At 50.9% G+C, this 13,186-nt stretch overlaps 6 protein-coding genes across 6 annotated transcripts; 2 read left to right on the top strand and 4 right to left on the bottom strand.

Moving 5' to 3' along the window:
• Nucleotides 1–343: 343 nt before the first annotated feature.
• Nucleotides 344–1,467, bottom strand: J3D65DRAFT_626472 (uncharacterized protein). The gene is made up of 2 exons (XM_066800442.1): nt 1,000–1,467; nt 344–946 (listed from the first exon to the last, which is right to left on the bottom strand). The coding sequence occupies exons 1-2, from the start codon at nt 1,277–1,279 to the stop codon at nt 753–755; spliced, it is 474 nt and encodes a 157-aa protein (XP_066654266.1). The 5' UTR covers nt 1,280–1,467; the 3' UTR covers nt 344–752.
• A 2,770-nt stretch (nt 1,468–4,237) lies between these two features.
• On the bottom strand, nt 4,238–5,447 carry J3D65DRAFT_391942 (uncharacterized protein). The gene has a single exon (XM_066795849.1). It carries the CDS (start codon nt 5,050–5,052, stop codon nt 4,264–4,266), a length of 789 nt encoding a protein of 262 aa, XP_066654267.1. The 5' UTR covers nt 5,053–5,447; the 3' UTR covers nt 4,238–4,263.
• Nucleotides 5,317–6,145, bottom strand: J3D65DRAFT_391917 (uncharacterized protein). The gene is made up of 2 exons (XM_066795848.1): nt 5,840–6,145; nt 5,317–5,790 (listed from the first exon to the last, which is right to left on the bottom strand). The coding sequence occupies exons 1-2, from the start codon at nt 6,072–6,074 to the stop codon at nt 5,582–5,584; spliced, it is 444 nt and encodes a 147-aa protein (XP_066654268.1). The 5' UTR covers nt 6,075–6,145; the 3' UTR covers nt 5,317–5,581.
• Nucleotides 6,146–6,830: 685 nt separating this feature from the next.
• On the bottom strand, nt 6,831–7,831 carry J3D65DRAFT_391915 (uncharacterized protein). The gene is made up of 2 exons (XM_066795847.1): nt 7,388–7,831; nt 6,831–7,336 (listed from the first exon to the last, which is right to left on the bottom strand). Exons 1-2 carry the CDS (start codon nt 7,716–7,718, stop codon nt 7,128–7,130), a joined length of 540 nt encoding a protein of 179 aa, XP_066654269.1. The 5' UTR covers nt 7,719–7,831; the 3' UTR covers nt 6,831–7,127.
• Nucleotides 7,832–8,946: 1,115 nt separating this feature from the next.
• Nucleotides 8,947–10,685, top strand: J3D65DRAFT_391965 (uncharacterized protein). Its single transcript, XM_066795850.1, has 2 exons — nt 8,947–9,730; nt 9,786–10,685. Exons 1-2 carry the CDS (start codon nt 9,194–9,196, stop codon nt 10,410–10,412), a joined length of 1,164 nt encoding a protein of 387 aa, XP_066654270.1. The 5' UTR covers nt 8,947–9,193; the 3' UTR covers nt 10,413–10,685.
• A 490-nt stretch (nt 10,686–11,175) lies between these two features.
• Nucleotides 11,176–13,173, top strand: J3D65DRAFT_391974 (heterokaryon incompatibility protein-domain-containing protein). Its single transcript, XM_066795851.1, has one exon. It carries the CDS (start codon nt 11,225–11,227, stop codon nt 13,133–13,135), a length of 1,911 nt encoding a protein of 636 aa, XP_066654271.1. The 5' UTR covers nt 11,176–11,224; the 3' UTR covers nt 13,136–13,173.
• The last annotated feature ends 13 nt before the right edge of the window (nt 13,174–13,186 follow it).

Below are 13,186 nucleotides of genomic sequence, written 5' to 3' on the forward strand. Positions count from 1 at the left end.
GCTCTGAGACGGATCATCAGTTGCTGCCGGCAACAACAAAAGCGGAAAGAGCGGGAGGAAAGTTACTCGCCTTCTTCCGTCTCGTCCGTCGGAAGTGTGGTCTCGTTGCTGGGCCTCTCGGTCGCGTTGTCGCTTTTCTTTGCAAGGTCCTTTGGAGGTTCCTTCGGCTCGTCGGCGGGTTTCTTGGTGAGAAGCTCGAGCACGATCAAATCGGCGATTGCTGGAATCTTGTCGCAGACGGCGAAGATTGCTTTGTTCAGGCGCTGGCGGTCTATGCTCGAGATGAGTACCCTCGTCTTTCGAGAATTCATGGTGGGATGAGGAAGGTGGTTTGAGAATCGAGCAGTGAGAATCCCGGAAGCAAGAGTTCTTCTTGCTGTGATGCAGTTTAAGACAGGATTTTGGTCGTATTTACATAAACACAGGATCCTGCGTTGGTTGATGCGTCAGCAAGGAGTTTGCACAAGCGTTGTGCTCATGTTCAGCGTTCCATGGTCGATTCTGGTGCTTATCCAAGGCTCACGGGGACATAGGAAGGGATACATGAAGATGGTTTGGGGTGGGTCCAAAATCAACGCCTCTTTGAATTAGAAAGGACAACCCATCTCCTTTCACGATTTGCTGTGGTTGAGGACCATTTACGACACCTTCCTTCATCTTCTTCACAAGCCAGCTTCGACTCTCATCTTTCCGAATGGGTGGGGAAAGCCATGGTCGACCGCCGCAGATTCACTAGCCCCACATGTATCTCTTCACAGCCTCCGGCCGGAATTTGTTTTCTCTTCATGCCATCCAGTTTTACAGCCCTCTGAGTCGGCTTGTCCTTCGCAGCAACTCCACACGAAACCTTCAGGGAAGTTGACTTTGTTCTCTTCATCGTCAATGGGACCGTGGCAGTCCTCGTCATGGTCGGCCCAGAAATCATCGTCAGTGGGCTCAAGCTCCTCTGCGATGCCTGCGTTAGCCGCCGCGAAATTGACCGATTCCCTGGTATCTTACCATCGTGGTATTTGCAGGCGGTTTTTGAGTTCTGCGTCACATCGAACTCTTCGCGACATAGAGAGCAGACTGCATATCTCGGACGCTTCTTGCCTCGCGGGGGCGCACTCTCTTTCTGGTTTTTGGTGGTAGATTCATCGCTGTCGGACGTTTCCGTCAAAAGCTGCTTTGAGACGAGGGCCTTAGAGACTTCCGACTCTTGACAGATATTTATAAGCACTGTCTGCAGCCGTTCCAGATCTGCGGTGTTGATTGCTCGAGTCAAGACGTCGCCCGACATGGTGAGAACAGAGCCCGAGTTGGGGGGAAATGGCGTGGAAGACGGTCGAATCTTCAGCTGGAAATAGTTTTGAAATTCGGGCCCGACTCTCAAGCTTCAGGTTTCGACTACCTAGTGGGAGAAAGGAGAAAAGACGCGAATTTCTGAAAGACGTGTCGTAGACGCGGCGACGCGTTGAGTGTCGGGATTGTCCGGGCAACTTTAAAGTGGAGCACAGAACGCCTATCAGCGAACAGGCGGCTCTGTACTACCCCTGCCACTGGAGCTCAGTCGCCGTCCAAAAGCTTCCGCCCAAAGATCCAAAGAGCACTGCAAAGTCTTCATCAACAAGATGCTGAGGTTTTGGCAAGTCTTGCAAGTCTGGCAAGTCGCAACATCTCTCCATTCGCCATCCCTCATCGCTGAGCCCCCCCGTTTCTCACCACCCCTCGGTGGACGTCTTATCGAACGATTTAGGCATCCAAATCAAGTCCTCGCACTAGTCCCGCCTGGTGGTAATTAATTGACATTAATAGGACACCCACCAGGCCGTGCGTGTGGTGTTCTACAAAATCTACACGCGAGATACAAGTCATGTTCTCTCACTGCTACTCCTATATAGTCACCATACAAAACTATGGGGACAACAAGTAAATTCTTAGTTAAGAAATTTTTAATGCCTTAAGAGGTACCAGAGCATAGGAAACCACTAAATTTATATGAGAAAACATGCCCTATAGATGTATAGGTACTTAGAGTTACATTGCTATATTTTAAATTAGGCTGTAAGTGAGTTAGTAAATGCCTAATAAAATACTACTTGAAAGACCCACCGCCACTCTACGCCACCTTGTATGGCCTAGTAGGTGTCCTATTTAAGTCAATTAATCACCACCAGGCGGGACTAGTGTGAGGACTTGATTTAGACGCCTAAATTATTTAATAAGATGTCTACTACAGGGTGGTAGTGATTAGCGGCGCTCATTGCTGATTTATACTAATCTGCTGCCCTTAGCCTCTCTTAGAGCTTCTTTAATAATTAGGGGGATAAGGTCCCTTGTCGAATCTATAAAGGAATTATTAAGGTGATGAGTATAAAAAGTTGGTAAAAAAGCTCTAATTGTCTGAATGTAAGTGGAGAGTAGAAGTAGTAGAGGAAGATGCGGAAAGAGACGCGTTGCTTGCAATTTGACTTTATAACATTTCTATCTGGGCTGCTGCACAGAGTAGGGGTCATGCCATATAGCAGTTTATAACTGCCTAAGCTGTCCAGCTCGCAAATGGGTCCTGTTATCTTTTCTGCCCGCAGGCGCCGTTTCGGTAAGGTTCTTATTAATCTTGTCTCACAGTTTTGAACAACTCTTGACTCAGGGGCACTAATAGCCCACATCTCTACAATAAGGTTAGGAAGACACATTTATATTCCAACTGTATCTGCTTCAGCCGTTGAACTGGCCAAGATACTTGTCTGAACTAGAGGCTGTCCCCATTTTATCTTTTAAATCTTGATTATCATGGGCCCCCTACAACATCTAATAAGCAAACGAGGTTTGACGCAGCCTTTCTCGCGGCTATTAATGTGCGCCTAGGTCTGGTAGCCCTTCTAGTCTGCAGGCCTTTCGCAACAGTCCCAGTAGAATCCTTTGGGGTGCTTTTCGAAATTCTCCTTGGTCGTCATATGTCTGGGATTGCTTCCTTGTCAACAGTATTGTTTCCAGTACAGCTGTTCATAGTCGATTTTACCTGTTAGATTAAATAAGCGGTAGTTCTGCATAGCCAGGCCAATCGTACCGATGTGATAGTGACAGGCTTCCTTGTTGTTTTATATGACATCACATTCTTTACGGCAGGTATAGCAGATTGTGTATCGCTCTGTCTTCCTACTCAAGTTAGGAGTTCCAGGTGATGCAACTTCCGCCGACGCTTCTTGAGCTTGTGTCGTTTCTTCTAGTGCTGAGTCCGACGACTCTGTCTCCGAAAGTTCTGCGTCCGACCCCCATAGAGAGTTGAGATACTTGCTGTAGGGTTTCGAAACTTCTAACTTGTTGACCACGAACCAAGATTCAACGTAGCTATGTGTTTCTGGGTGTTCATTATACATGTGAACAACCATCTCCCTGAGCTGTTCTTGGTCGGCCTTATTTAAGGGTTCTTGAAGGATAGGAGGGAAGCGATCCATTTCAGGGTGGTTCTACGTCGATTTTGGCTTTGCAGTTTGGAGGAATGATTCAGGAAAGATGCCTTGAACGAGTCTGCAACTTAAAGATGCGAGACGCTTAGGTATAGACTGCAGGCGGGGAAGACGCGTTTAAAACTTCCGAGCCTGCTGATCGTGGGGCAGACCCATTGCTCGTGTCGCGTACTTTAACCACCAGTTGGACAGGGTTCATGGTGATCATGTCATAGTAGATGGTAGACGACAGAAGCGGTGAGTCCTGCAACTCTGCAAGCACGTCAATAAAGACCGGCTCGATATTCAAATTGCAAGAAGCTCATACATTTCTGCGTCTTACTCCAACAGTGCTTTGACATGCGCTTGACTGAGTCGTTCAAACCAAGCAGAACAAAGTCGGACAGAAATTGTGTGAGAAGGGACTCAACAAGGAGAAACAAACCACAGCGCTCACCCACCGCCTCCGCCCTTGCAGATGCACCACATTCACCTGCAGCATCTGAAACAACGAAGAATGCAACAACCTCCGGCCGACGTTCGAAGTTGGAGCGCACTATAACTGACTGCATTGGGCCAGGCGCAGTAGTAGTAGTAGCAGCACCCACACCGACAAGAAGCGCGGTCGGGTTGCACGCGCCTCGACGTGATGCTGTAAGCCTGACCGCTCCACCGCCCAAACGGTGCCTTTTGCGGCAGAGACAGGTCCGACGCATCCGTGTTCCTGTGCTTGCAAGGGTTAGAGGGGAAGTCATGCAGCGCGTCTTCTCCGTGGCCGCGTAGCAATGAAGTGGTGCTCTCTTCTCCCTCTGTTTGGTAATCTGCAGGCGCGGTTCTATTGGCAGAGTTCCTTGTTAGCATGGGTGCATTTCGTGTACGAACTTTTATCGCGCTCTAAGGATTCGATGCTTTCAGGTGGGGAAGAGGGCCATTCGCTTTGGACGTCGTCGGTGTCGTCGGTTGTCGATTCTGTACACAGAGGCGACGATGAATATTCCGTACTCCCTTCGTCGGAACTCTCGATCTCTGACCCCTCGACCTCAGATTCGCTGCTGTCGTCGTCAACGGCGTGTTGTGAAGAGTCACTGCTCGAGTCGCTGCCCAGATCACTGGCGGAGGACACGCGTCGGTCAAGCTCTTCTCCATTCTTCCGTTGATTCACCAACTCTTCGAAAATGTCATTCGTGAGGCAAGAAGCCGTCATTCCATGACCCTGGTCGACATCAAAGAGGTCCCAGCGCACAATGGCCCTTGTCATTGAAAGGTAGGCATCTTTCAACATCTTTATCGCGTGCCGAGTTTGGTCTGCTTTGTTTGACAAGTCATCCTCATCGGGGTCCGGTTGCGTGTCTCCTGCTTCTGTCTCGTCGTCCGATAAAACGTCATCTTCAGAGGAGGTAGAATTGTACCCTGAATCACCAGATTCCGACACGTCGTCTACGTTCTCATGATCAAGATTTTCTTGTAACCTCGTTCTCATGGCTTCGGAAGCAACGTTTTGAAACACGATGAGCGCTTTTGCGTGGAGTATCTCCAGACGCTGCTCGTCCCCGCGCTTGAAGTACGAGATGAACAGCTTTGACATGCCGACCAGTTTGTACCAGTCACCAAGCCATCGATCCATGTAGCGATACAGGACGGTCTCGACCGGCAATTCGTTCTGTCACATTTCTTCCATTTCCGCCTGAGTCAACATGATGGTGAAGTGCGGCTGTGAGAGCAGGAACAGCTTCGCGATAATGGTCAAGGTACTAGGATTGAAGGACCGCGAACGCAACGCGTAAGACAAGCGACGCGTGGGCTAGCGCGTATCGAAAGAAATTGCGGAAGCGAAGAAACTCGAAGGCAACGAGGCGTGCAGAAGCGAGGGGATTCGAGTTTCGGATGTGGCCAAGAAAGCGATTGACGCGGGACGGAGACGATCCAATCGATGCAGCTCGACAGTTTGACACTGTTGTTTTGGAAGCGTTGCTCTACGCCGTGGAGTTTTTGCAGATTGGACAACAGTTCCAGCTTCGGACCGAATACATTGCCCAATTGGGAAGGGTAAAAGGTCTCCTTCACTGCGACGTCTTGGTGCTGCCACAGAGATCTAGCGGTCCAGAATCTCGAATCCCGGTTACGCACTGCTAAGAGATCGCATGGTGGTCGTCTTAAAATTTCGAGCCCAACTTTTGAGAATTGCCTGCCCAAGCTTCGGAGTCGGCCTCATGATAGTCAGCTGTGCAACCTTTTGACTCTCCATCTTGACCACAGCAAGTCCACTCGAATCCTTCTGGGTATATGCCTCTCATGTAGGGAGTGTCGACGTCCAAGTCCGTATCGTCCCAGAACCCGCAGTACCAATTTGGTGCAAGTTGACCTGGCGAACGTAAGCCTGTGCTTCATCATTCTCCTTGAACTTGAGCTACCGGTATGCCGAAGACAGGTCTTGGCGTTGAAGTGTCTGGAGTCGAATCGTCCATCACATTTCCTGCAGACTGCGCACACAACGGGTTCGAGAGTGTCTGGTACGGCAACAATCGGGACGATGGGTGCCTTGTTTCCATTCGAAGGAATTTGGCCTTTGGCGCGCTGACAACGGAGACAAGAGAACCGCTTGACAAATGCGTCGCACTTGCTCAACAAGTTTTTGAATTTCAACATGGGCTGAGAGACGTTAAGAGAGACGGCATTAGGGTCGCAATCGGGAGCTAGGCTCAAAGACGACAGTGTCGACAGTTCGTTCCCGTCTTTATGACTTCCACAAACTCCCTGTGGTCTGTATGCACACACGGTTGTGTATTAAGCGAGACTATTGTTTCCCACTCGGAGCTCTCGATTGAGATGTCACAATCCTTTGTGTCTATCCAAGTTTTGGCTGCGATCCTGTCTTTCTCTGGCCTCGGAAGCTCTAAATTACATGCCGGCACAGAACCTTATCTGCAGGAATGTATGCGTTGAATGTTCGAGGAGGATCAGCGGAGGAAATGCGCGCTCCCTGAACGGATCGTGGACAAACCGTGGGCGAACAGGTCGAGCGCAGTTGCGCAGCAAACCCACTGATAAAGTAGCAGAGAATGGCAGCGCCTAGTTTGCTACTTCCCATGTTTAGACACTCTGACATGAGCCAGCATCACATGCGAGGAATGTACAACGTTGTACCAAAAAAGCCCATGGTAATTCCCAATCTGGTCACACGTTTGGTTGTTGATGATAGAAGCAGCAAGGTTGACGGTTTCTTGGTCCCCTGGCAGCTGATAAGCAGTGTAAGACAATGATCTGCTGCAAAAGTTTTGGATAAGTCTCGGGCCTTGCCGCGTTGACTTTGCGCGTGAAAGAGTACAAGGATTTCTTTGGTTTTTCAATCTTCCTTCTGCCGATCAGGTCGCGACTCCAATCACCTCTCTCGAATCCATCTGGACCTCAACTGACCAGCCTCATTTCGAACAAGACCGCTGTTGCGATCCACCAGTTTTCTTGGTGCTAGGATCTTGGAGTCAGCAGGACCACAAATCCACATTCGAGCCAAGGAAAAATTCCCAGTTCGCCGCTTTTGCAATCGCCAAGCCTGATTAAACGCCATAATCCAATGCAGTCATCCCGGGTCATTGCTTTGGTGTGCAACGTACGGCATCGGAGGGGTCGTAAGGTGATTGGAATGTAAAAAGCATTCCGCCGTTCCCGTTGCGCTCCTCTCGCGAAGCCCTTGCGCGAGCCTCATGAATCTACTCTCAGTTTCTTGCAGGACACATCGCGTGCGGTGTGTGGTCCTCTCCGACAGGCTGGCGAGTCGCCACGACAACCGCAGCCACTCCATACCCAACCGTTTGGATTTTCCTGCCGATGACGCTCTCTGTCGACAAGTCCGAAAGTGTCTTCGCAGTGATCGTCCCAGAGTTCGTTTTCAATGTCGGCTTCGAGGTATCCTATGCTATTGTCAGCGCGTTTCCGCCACGGTTGCACCATGTCAAGCTAACCCTCGTGCCACGTGCAATCGCCATGATTATTATGCAACGTCTCGAATTCCTTTCCGCATGTTCCACAAATCGAATAACGGATAAACGGTCTTTTGTTCGGCGAACTGGCCTTCCTGCCCATGGGTGGCGCGATGGAGATGACGGCTGGAGCGACCTGGTGCGCCTCGTACCCAAAGGGAACATCTTCGCTGCTGCTCCTAGAATCAACCAGCAACTCGATGCCAACAAGGTCGCGCGCAATCGCTGATCTCTCGCAAATGTTCTTCAGGGTAAGGCGAAGCCTGTCAGGGTCGGCGTAATCGATGGCCTCCATGAGCGAACGGGACGTCATGGCGGGAAGATGATAAGAATGCCGGGTAGGAAGGAGCGTAAGTCGGAGCGGTCAAGGAGCCGAGAATGAGGGGCGATGAATAGAAGGATGTGATGGCAGCGTCTTGCTAGTTTCCAGCTGGACGCAGACCTGTTTGTCGGTGGTGGATTAGAGACGAAGTTGTTCCGTAGGTGCCTGGGCGTTCTGAAACGCACTCATATATGTGAAAGCCGGCAGGGCGACTGGCGTCAATTGTGAGCCATAGTACCAGACGTGTCTGCACTGTGGCTTGGACGCTGCGAGAGGGCGGCGGTGTCAGTGGAGGGGTTGGTAAAGTCCGAAGCCGCTGTTGAGCGGAGGCCGACTGGACTTTGGGGGAGACGCGCCATCACGCTACTAATGATCGACGCTGGGATCTCTCGCTTACCACTTTAAACTCAACGACCTTCCTTGGTTCCCCTCTCATCACTTCAACAACACGGGACACATGTCGCGATTGCTGCACTTCTACTTCCCATGCTTCGGCTACGAACTTCAACACGCTGGCTTTCACCAACCTTCGAGCTGCGTCCTGCAATTCAACATCCCAACAACGAAAACACATTTTCTATTATGCACTGTGTCCCATGGCGGAGAGCCTTTCATCCTCTCAACATGACTTTGAGCTTGCAATGGGTCGAAGTCCCCAGACTGCTCAGATTCAACATTACCGTATCGAGGACTGACCCGAGCCTGAGTCCTCCGCAGCACCTCCGACAGCCAAGGAGAAGCCATCCCTGTCTAGCAGCACCTGCCAGCTCCAGCTTGCCGTCATACCTAAGCTTATCACCAACGCACATGAATTGCAGGGAAGACCCCAATGCGACATCACTACACGTTCCATCAGTGAACCGGCCACCAGGCAGCTACCTGCACCGAATTCGTGTCGCGACAGTCGCAAAATATTCTTCCGCGGCTACAAGTCCACTTGAAATGCGTACCAACCTTCTCGGCTCTACCTGAATATCTCTGCCGAGCCACTATGTTTCAAATCGATCAATCCGATCACCCTAACCAGTACTCCAAACGTTACCATTGATATCCTTGCCAATGGCTCAGATAGATGGACAGTCGGATACTCATCCTTCCTCCAAGCGTTCGTCGACACTGATGCTTTCCATTTTTGAGCGTCTTAACAAGAGATTTGTGAAGAAAGCGGACATCCACGCTTGCTTTTACGGTGTTGTCAAGTCGGCCTGGTGCTCAAAATTCAACATGTCACTTCTCGCGTTCAGAAACAGTGCGATTCTGGGGATTGAGACAACAATCTACCTACGGCTCGGCCCCCTAGTTGTCTACTTGATGTCTTGCAGTCTCCCGAAATCAAGGTCTGCTCCCCTGCGAAGGCCTTGGCGCCGGTGTGTTGGTCGTCGATATACCTAAGTTCTCCTCTTCAAGTTCCTCTTGTACATCCACTTTCGTCATTATTCTTACCTCTTCTCAAATCACCCTTCACAATGGCGGACTCCAAGCAAACTGAACCGGCCAAGAAGGACCCGAAGAACGACATTAACAATGTGCCCTATGAAGCTCCCCTGAATTTCGACCTGCCTCCCATCGAATGGATCGCGGCCAAGAACTATCGGGGGATGAACGACAACAGCACAGTTTCGATTCCAACAGCCGACCTGTCCGGAAAATGGGTCATCATCAGCGGTTCCAACAGCGGCATTGGGCGTGAAGCGGCTCTCACGATGGCCTCCTGGGGTGCCAACATTATCCTCGCCTGCCGGGAACCACGTCCAACCGAGGAGCATCCTGAAAGCGTGGCCGCCACATGCATCCAGGCTGCACGAGACGCCGGGTACGAAAAATCGGAAGTTGAATATTGGCAAATCGACATGGCAGACCTCGAGACTGTGGACAAGTTCGCCCAGCGTTGGCTTGACACTGGACGACCGCTCGACATTCTCTGCAATAATGCTGGTATCGGGGACAACCCAGGCGGTCACGAGATGATCAGAACCAAAGATGGGCTCGAGATTTTCCATCAGGCAAGTCTTGACTGAGTTTGTGTGTTGTAACTCCTTCACTAACGCCGAATCATAGGTCAACTTCCTCTCTCACGTCTTGCTTACTCTTCGTCTGCTCCCAGCGATTGCCAAGGCGACTGCACCCCGCATCATTTGCACGACGAGCTGCTTCCACTACCTGGGCACCTTCAATCTTGAAGACTGCAACGGCGACATCGGCATGTGCGGGCCCTCGGGCATCCTCTACTACCGAAACAATAAGCTTTTCATGCAAATCTGGCAAGCGGAGCTGCAGCGTCGGCTACTTCAACACGAGCAGTATAAGCACATCACCGTCCAAGGCGTGCACCCCGGCTACGTCTTCTCGGGCCTGTGGAATATGAACTATGCCTCGTTCATGCGCCCAATCAAGCAACTGTTGCTCAAATACTACGTCTGGAGGTACGGCATTTCGCAGCAGCAGGGCGGGCTGGCGCTTGTCAACGCGGCGACTGCCCCGGAGGCTGGACCGGACCCGAAGGTTCAGGGCGTCGGACAAGAGGGCGGGAGAGGCGGTGGGAGGTATTGGCATCGCATCTGGGAGGACGAGCCGATGCCGCACATCCTCGACCCGGATTGTCGGTGTCGCCTATGGAGGAAGGTCAATGACGAGCTGAATTTGAAGGAGAAGGGTCTGTTGGATGTTTTGGGCGTTGAGATGTAAGAAAACTTTGTTCTTCTGGCTGACTTGCACGAGGCTCGTCTGCGCTGGGCCCGACTGCGCTGTGCCGCGGCTGTCAGATTGCAAGCTATTTTCCCTAGGAGTTCGGATGGGAACCGAAAACAGATTGAACTTAACACGAACAAAATTGTGCAATGAACTTGTGGCAACAGTCTTCATGAACAACATCTAAGGCAGCGCCTCTATCTCGTCATCGTTAAATCTTGATGCCTATAGACCACGTTGCTGCCTCTGCCGCAAATCTAGGCTCCGAAAGAAAGCCACGCACAACCAAGTTCGAGTGAGTCAACAGGTATCCCATCTGGTTCAGAAGAACAGAGTGAGTTAAGCTGGACGACGTTCACAGATCACAAAGTTGACCCGGCAGCGCACACTCCTTTTAACTTTCTGCCTTTACTCATGAATTCCAGCCGGCGCAATGTGGACAAGTGAGAAGACTGACGGAATTGTCAATATAAATACTAGAATATCCACGCAAGGGGCACATCCGCATGAAGGGAGCGTCCGCGTGAAGGGAGCGTCTGAGTGATGGGAGCATCCGAGTGGTGGGAACGTCCATGCACAAGAAGCAATCGCTAGGCCTTCTTGCTGACAGTTACCTTTTCAGGGGCAGCGGCTCAAGGTGTGATGTGATAGGCCCTCGCTATCCCACGTCAGGGGTGATAGAGGTGGGGGCGAAAACCGCACGTGGCCGCAATGTCAGCAATGCTAGTGGGCTGGTTTTCCATCAGCCTCAGCGACTTCTCATCCACTTCGTGTCCTCGACTTTACAGCTGCCATTTCCCTATCACAACATGGTCGGCTGTGGACCGGTACTGAACTGTCAACATGCCTATGCTCACAATAGGCAGCACTCGTTCACTCAATCTGCTCGCTCATCATTGCTTGCTATTGATCCTCCCACTCGCCCACCCGGATCCCCAAGACCAGCTTTTGAGAATCCTCCCTCTTATCAACCTCTGATCAACTGGAAGGCTTTGATATCATTCTTGAATGAGGACACATCGCCACCTAAACTGGATCCGCTACCCCAGGGATTTCGCCTCATTGATGTCGAACACCAGAATGTGGTTCGAATCCGAACACCGCGAGACTACAGCTGTCTGAGTTACGTCTGGGGCGACGTCAGTGGATTTCAGGCGGCAACCGCAAATATTGAGATGCTCTCAAAGGCTGGGGCACTTGACGACCCAGGATTACCAGCAACAATCCGAGATGCAATGATTGCGTGTCGCAGATTGGGCCAAAGGTACCTCTGGGTGGATCGGTTATGCATTCTTCAAGATGACCCCGACGGCACAAAGCAGATTCATATCGACGAAATGGGTCGTATCTACAGCCATGCATTCGTCACCCTTATAGCTCACGAAGGTGCAGATGCAGGGCATGGTCTACGTGGCGTCTCTGACCATTTCGTGCTAAGTTCTTGGAACGGTCAGAGAAACTCGTTCAAGGAGACGAAATGGGAGAATCGCGGCTGGACGTACCAGGAGGCTATGCTCTCTCGCCGACTCATCTATTTCATCGCTGAAGATGCCATATTTGACGGCAAAGGTCCAAATTCTCACTCGGCGAAGCCGAGTTATCTTCCCAATGCCGCCTTCCATCGAGATCCCGGTTACCACAAGCTTACTTATCGCCAGGCTGTTTACGTGTATACCGGGCGGGAACTCAGTGACGAGAACGATATCCTGAAAGCCTTCGCTGGTGTTTTCTGTCATTTGTTTGGCCAATATCATAAGTTCGGTCTTCCCACAAATGCCTTTGATGAAGCAATCGCATGGTGCCCGATCGGCACTTCAAGAAAACGTCGCAAGAGCTTCCCAAGCTGGTCTTGGGCGTCGGTGACAGGGAAATCAACCTTTAATCCAAATCCAACCATTTCTGTCGCATCTTGGGCTTTCGTCGATTCTGACCAGCACGAAAACATATCCATGACATGGCCCAGGCCTTCAGACTTCTCTTTCGAGATACAATACCGTACTCCGTTGGGTTGGGTTTCACCATTTCACTTGCGGCGTTTTCAAATTCCTACTGCAGTTGAATCTTGCAGACACGGCTGCATGCTAACGACACCGCCCGGACTCGAAGTTGCCGATATGGATTGGACTTCCCTAGGTTTCCGATCCGCTTTCAAGAGAAGATGGCCCTCGAATAAGAGTTTCTGGGAAGCTTGCCGAGGTATGGAACCAGGCCAAACGCAGCCCTTGCACTTGAGATTGTTTTCTGAACACCAAAAACGACTTGCCCTGAGACATGGACGCATTCTGGTGCTCTCTCAAACTGCGAATCTCAGCGTCCAGCACTTTTTCGACGAAGGAGAAGACACAGACATAGAGCGTTATCGGATACTTGATGGAACCGACGTGGTTGGTGCTGGTTTCTTCGATGTTCCACATGGCCGAGGAGAAGCTCCGGGCAAGATCCGCTTCTTGGCTCTTGCATGTGCCTTCGAAAAGAAGTTGACGATTTTGTCAGAGGGACGAAGTACAGCCTTCCCTGTAAATCTCGAGCGCAAATATGAGCAATTTGTTGACCAGATACCTGGAAGTTTCTACATCAACCGCGCAACGGCAGTCGTAAGAGTTCTAGCCATCGAGTCCGCCGAGAAAGATGGTGTACATCGTCGAATTGGTACTGGATTCATCGTCCTCAAAAGGTGGGCAGAACTACAGCCGATACACCGCACTTTTGTACTTGAGTAACGCCGTTGGACACGGCAATCCCAAACTTGAGACCGCAAGTTGGTCAGTAAA

The sequence above is a fragment of the Phyllosticta citribraziliensis genome (genome assembly GCF_038025025.1).
Source record: "Phyllosticta citribraziliensis strain CPC 17464 chromosome Unknown J3D65scaffold_7, whole genome shotgun sequence".
NCBI lineage: Eukaryota > Fungi > Ascomycota > Dothideomycetes > Botryosphaeriales > Phyllostictaceae > Phyllosticta > Phyllosticta citribraziliensis.

Bases quoted from the DNA above. Each gene is read 5' to 3' on its own strand.
- J3D65DRAFT_626472 (XM_066800442.1), bottom strand. From the start codon at position 1,279: ATGTCGGGCGACGTCTTGACTCGAGCAATCAACACCGCAGATCTGGAA. The intron at 947-999 runs GTAAGATACCAG...CAGGCATCGCAG, and splicing joins CGCCTGCAAATACCACGATG to AGGAGCTTGAGCCCACTGAC.
- J3D65DRAFT_391917 (XM_066795848.1), bottom strand. From the start codon at position 6,074: ATGTTGAAATTCAAAAACTTGTTGAGCAAGTGCGACGCATTTGTCAAG. The intron at 5,791-5,839 runs GTAGCTCAAGTT...TACGTTCGCCAG, and splicing joins GACCTGTCTTCGGCATACCG to GTCAACTTGCACCAAATTGG.
- J3D65DRAFT_391965 (XM_066795850.1), top strand. From the start codon at position 9,194: ATGGCGGACTCCAAGCAAACTGAACCGGCCAAGAAGGACCCGAAGAAC. The intron at 9,731-9,785 runs GCAAGTCTTGAC...GCCGAATCATAG, and splicing joins GGCTCGAGATTTTCCATCAG to GTCAACTTCCTCTCTCACGT.
- J3D65DRAFT_391915 (XM_066795847.1), bottom strand. From the start codon at position 7,718: ATGACGTCCCGTTCGCTCATGGAGGCCATCGATTACGCCGACCCTGAC. The intron at 7,337-7,387 runs GTTAGCTTGACA...ACAATAGCATAG, and splicing joins CGATTGCACGTGGCACGAGG to GATACCTCGAAGCCGACATT.
- J3D65DRAFT_391974 (XM_066795851.1), top strand. From the start codon at position 11,225: ATGGTCGGCTGTGGACCGGTACTGAACTGTCAACATGCCTATGCTCAC.
- J3D65DRAFT_391942 (XM_066795849.1), bottom strand. From the start codon at position 5,052: ATGGATCGATGGCTTGGTGACTGGTACAAACTGGTCGGCATGTCAAAG.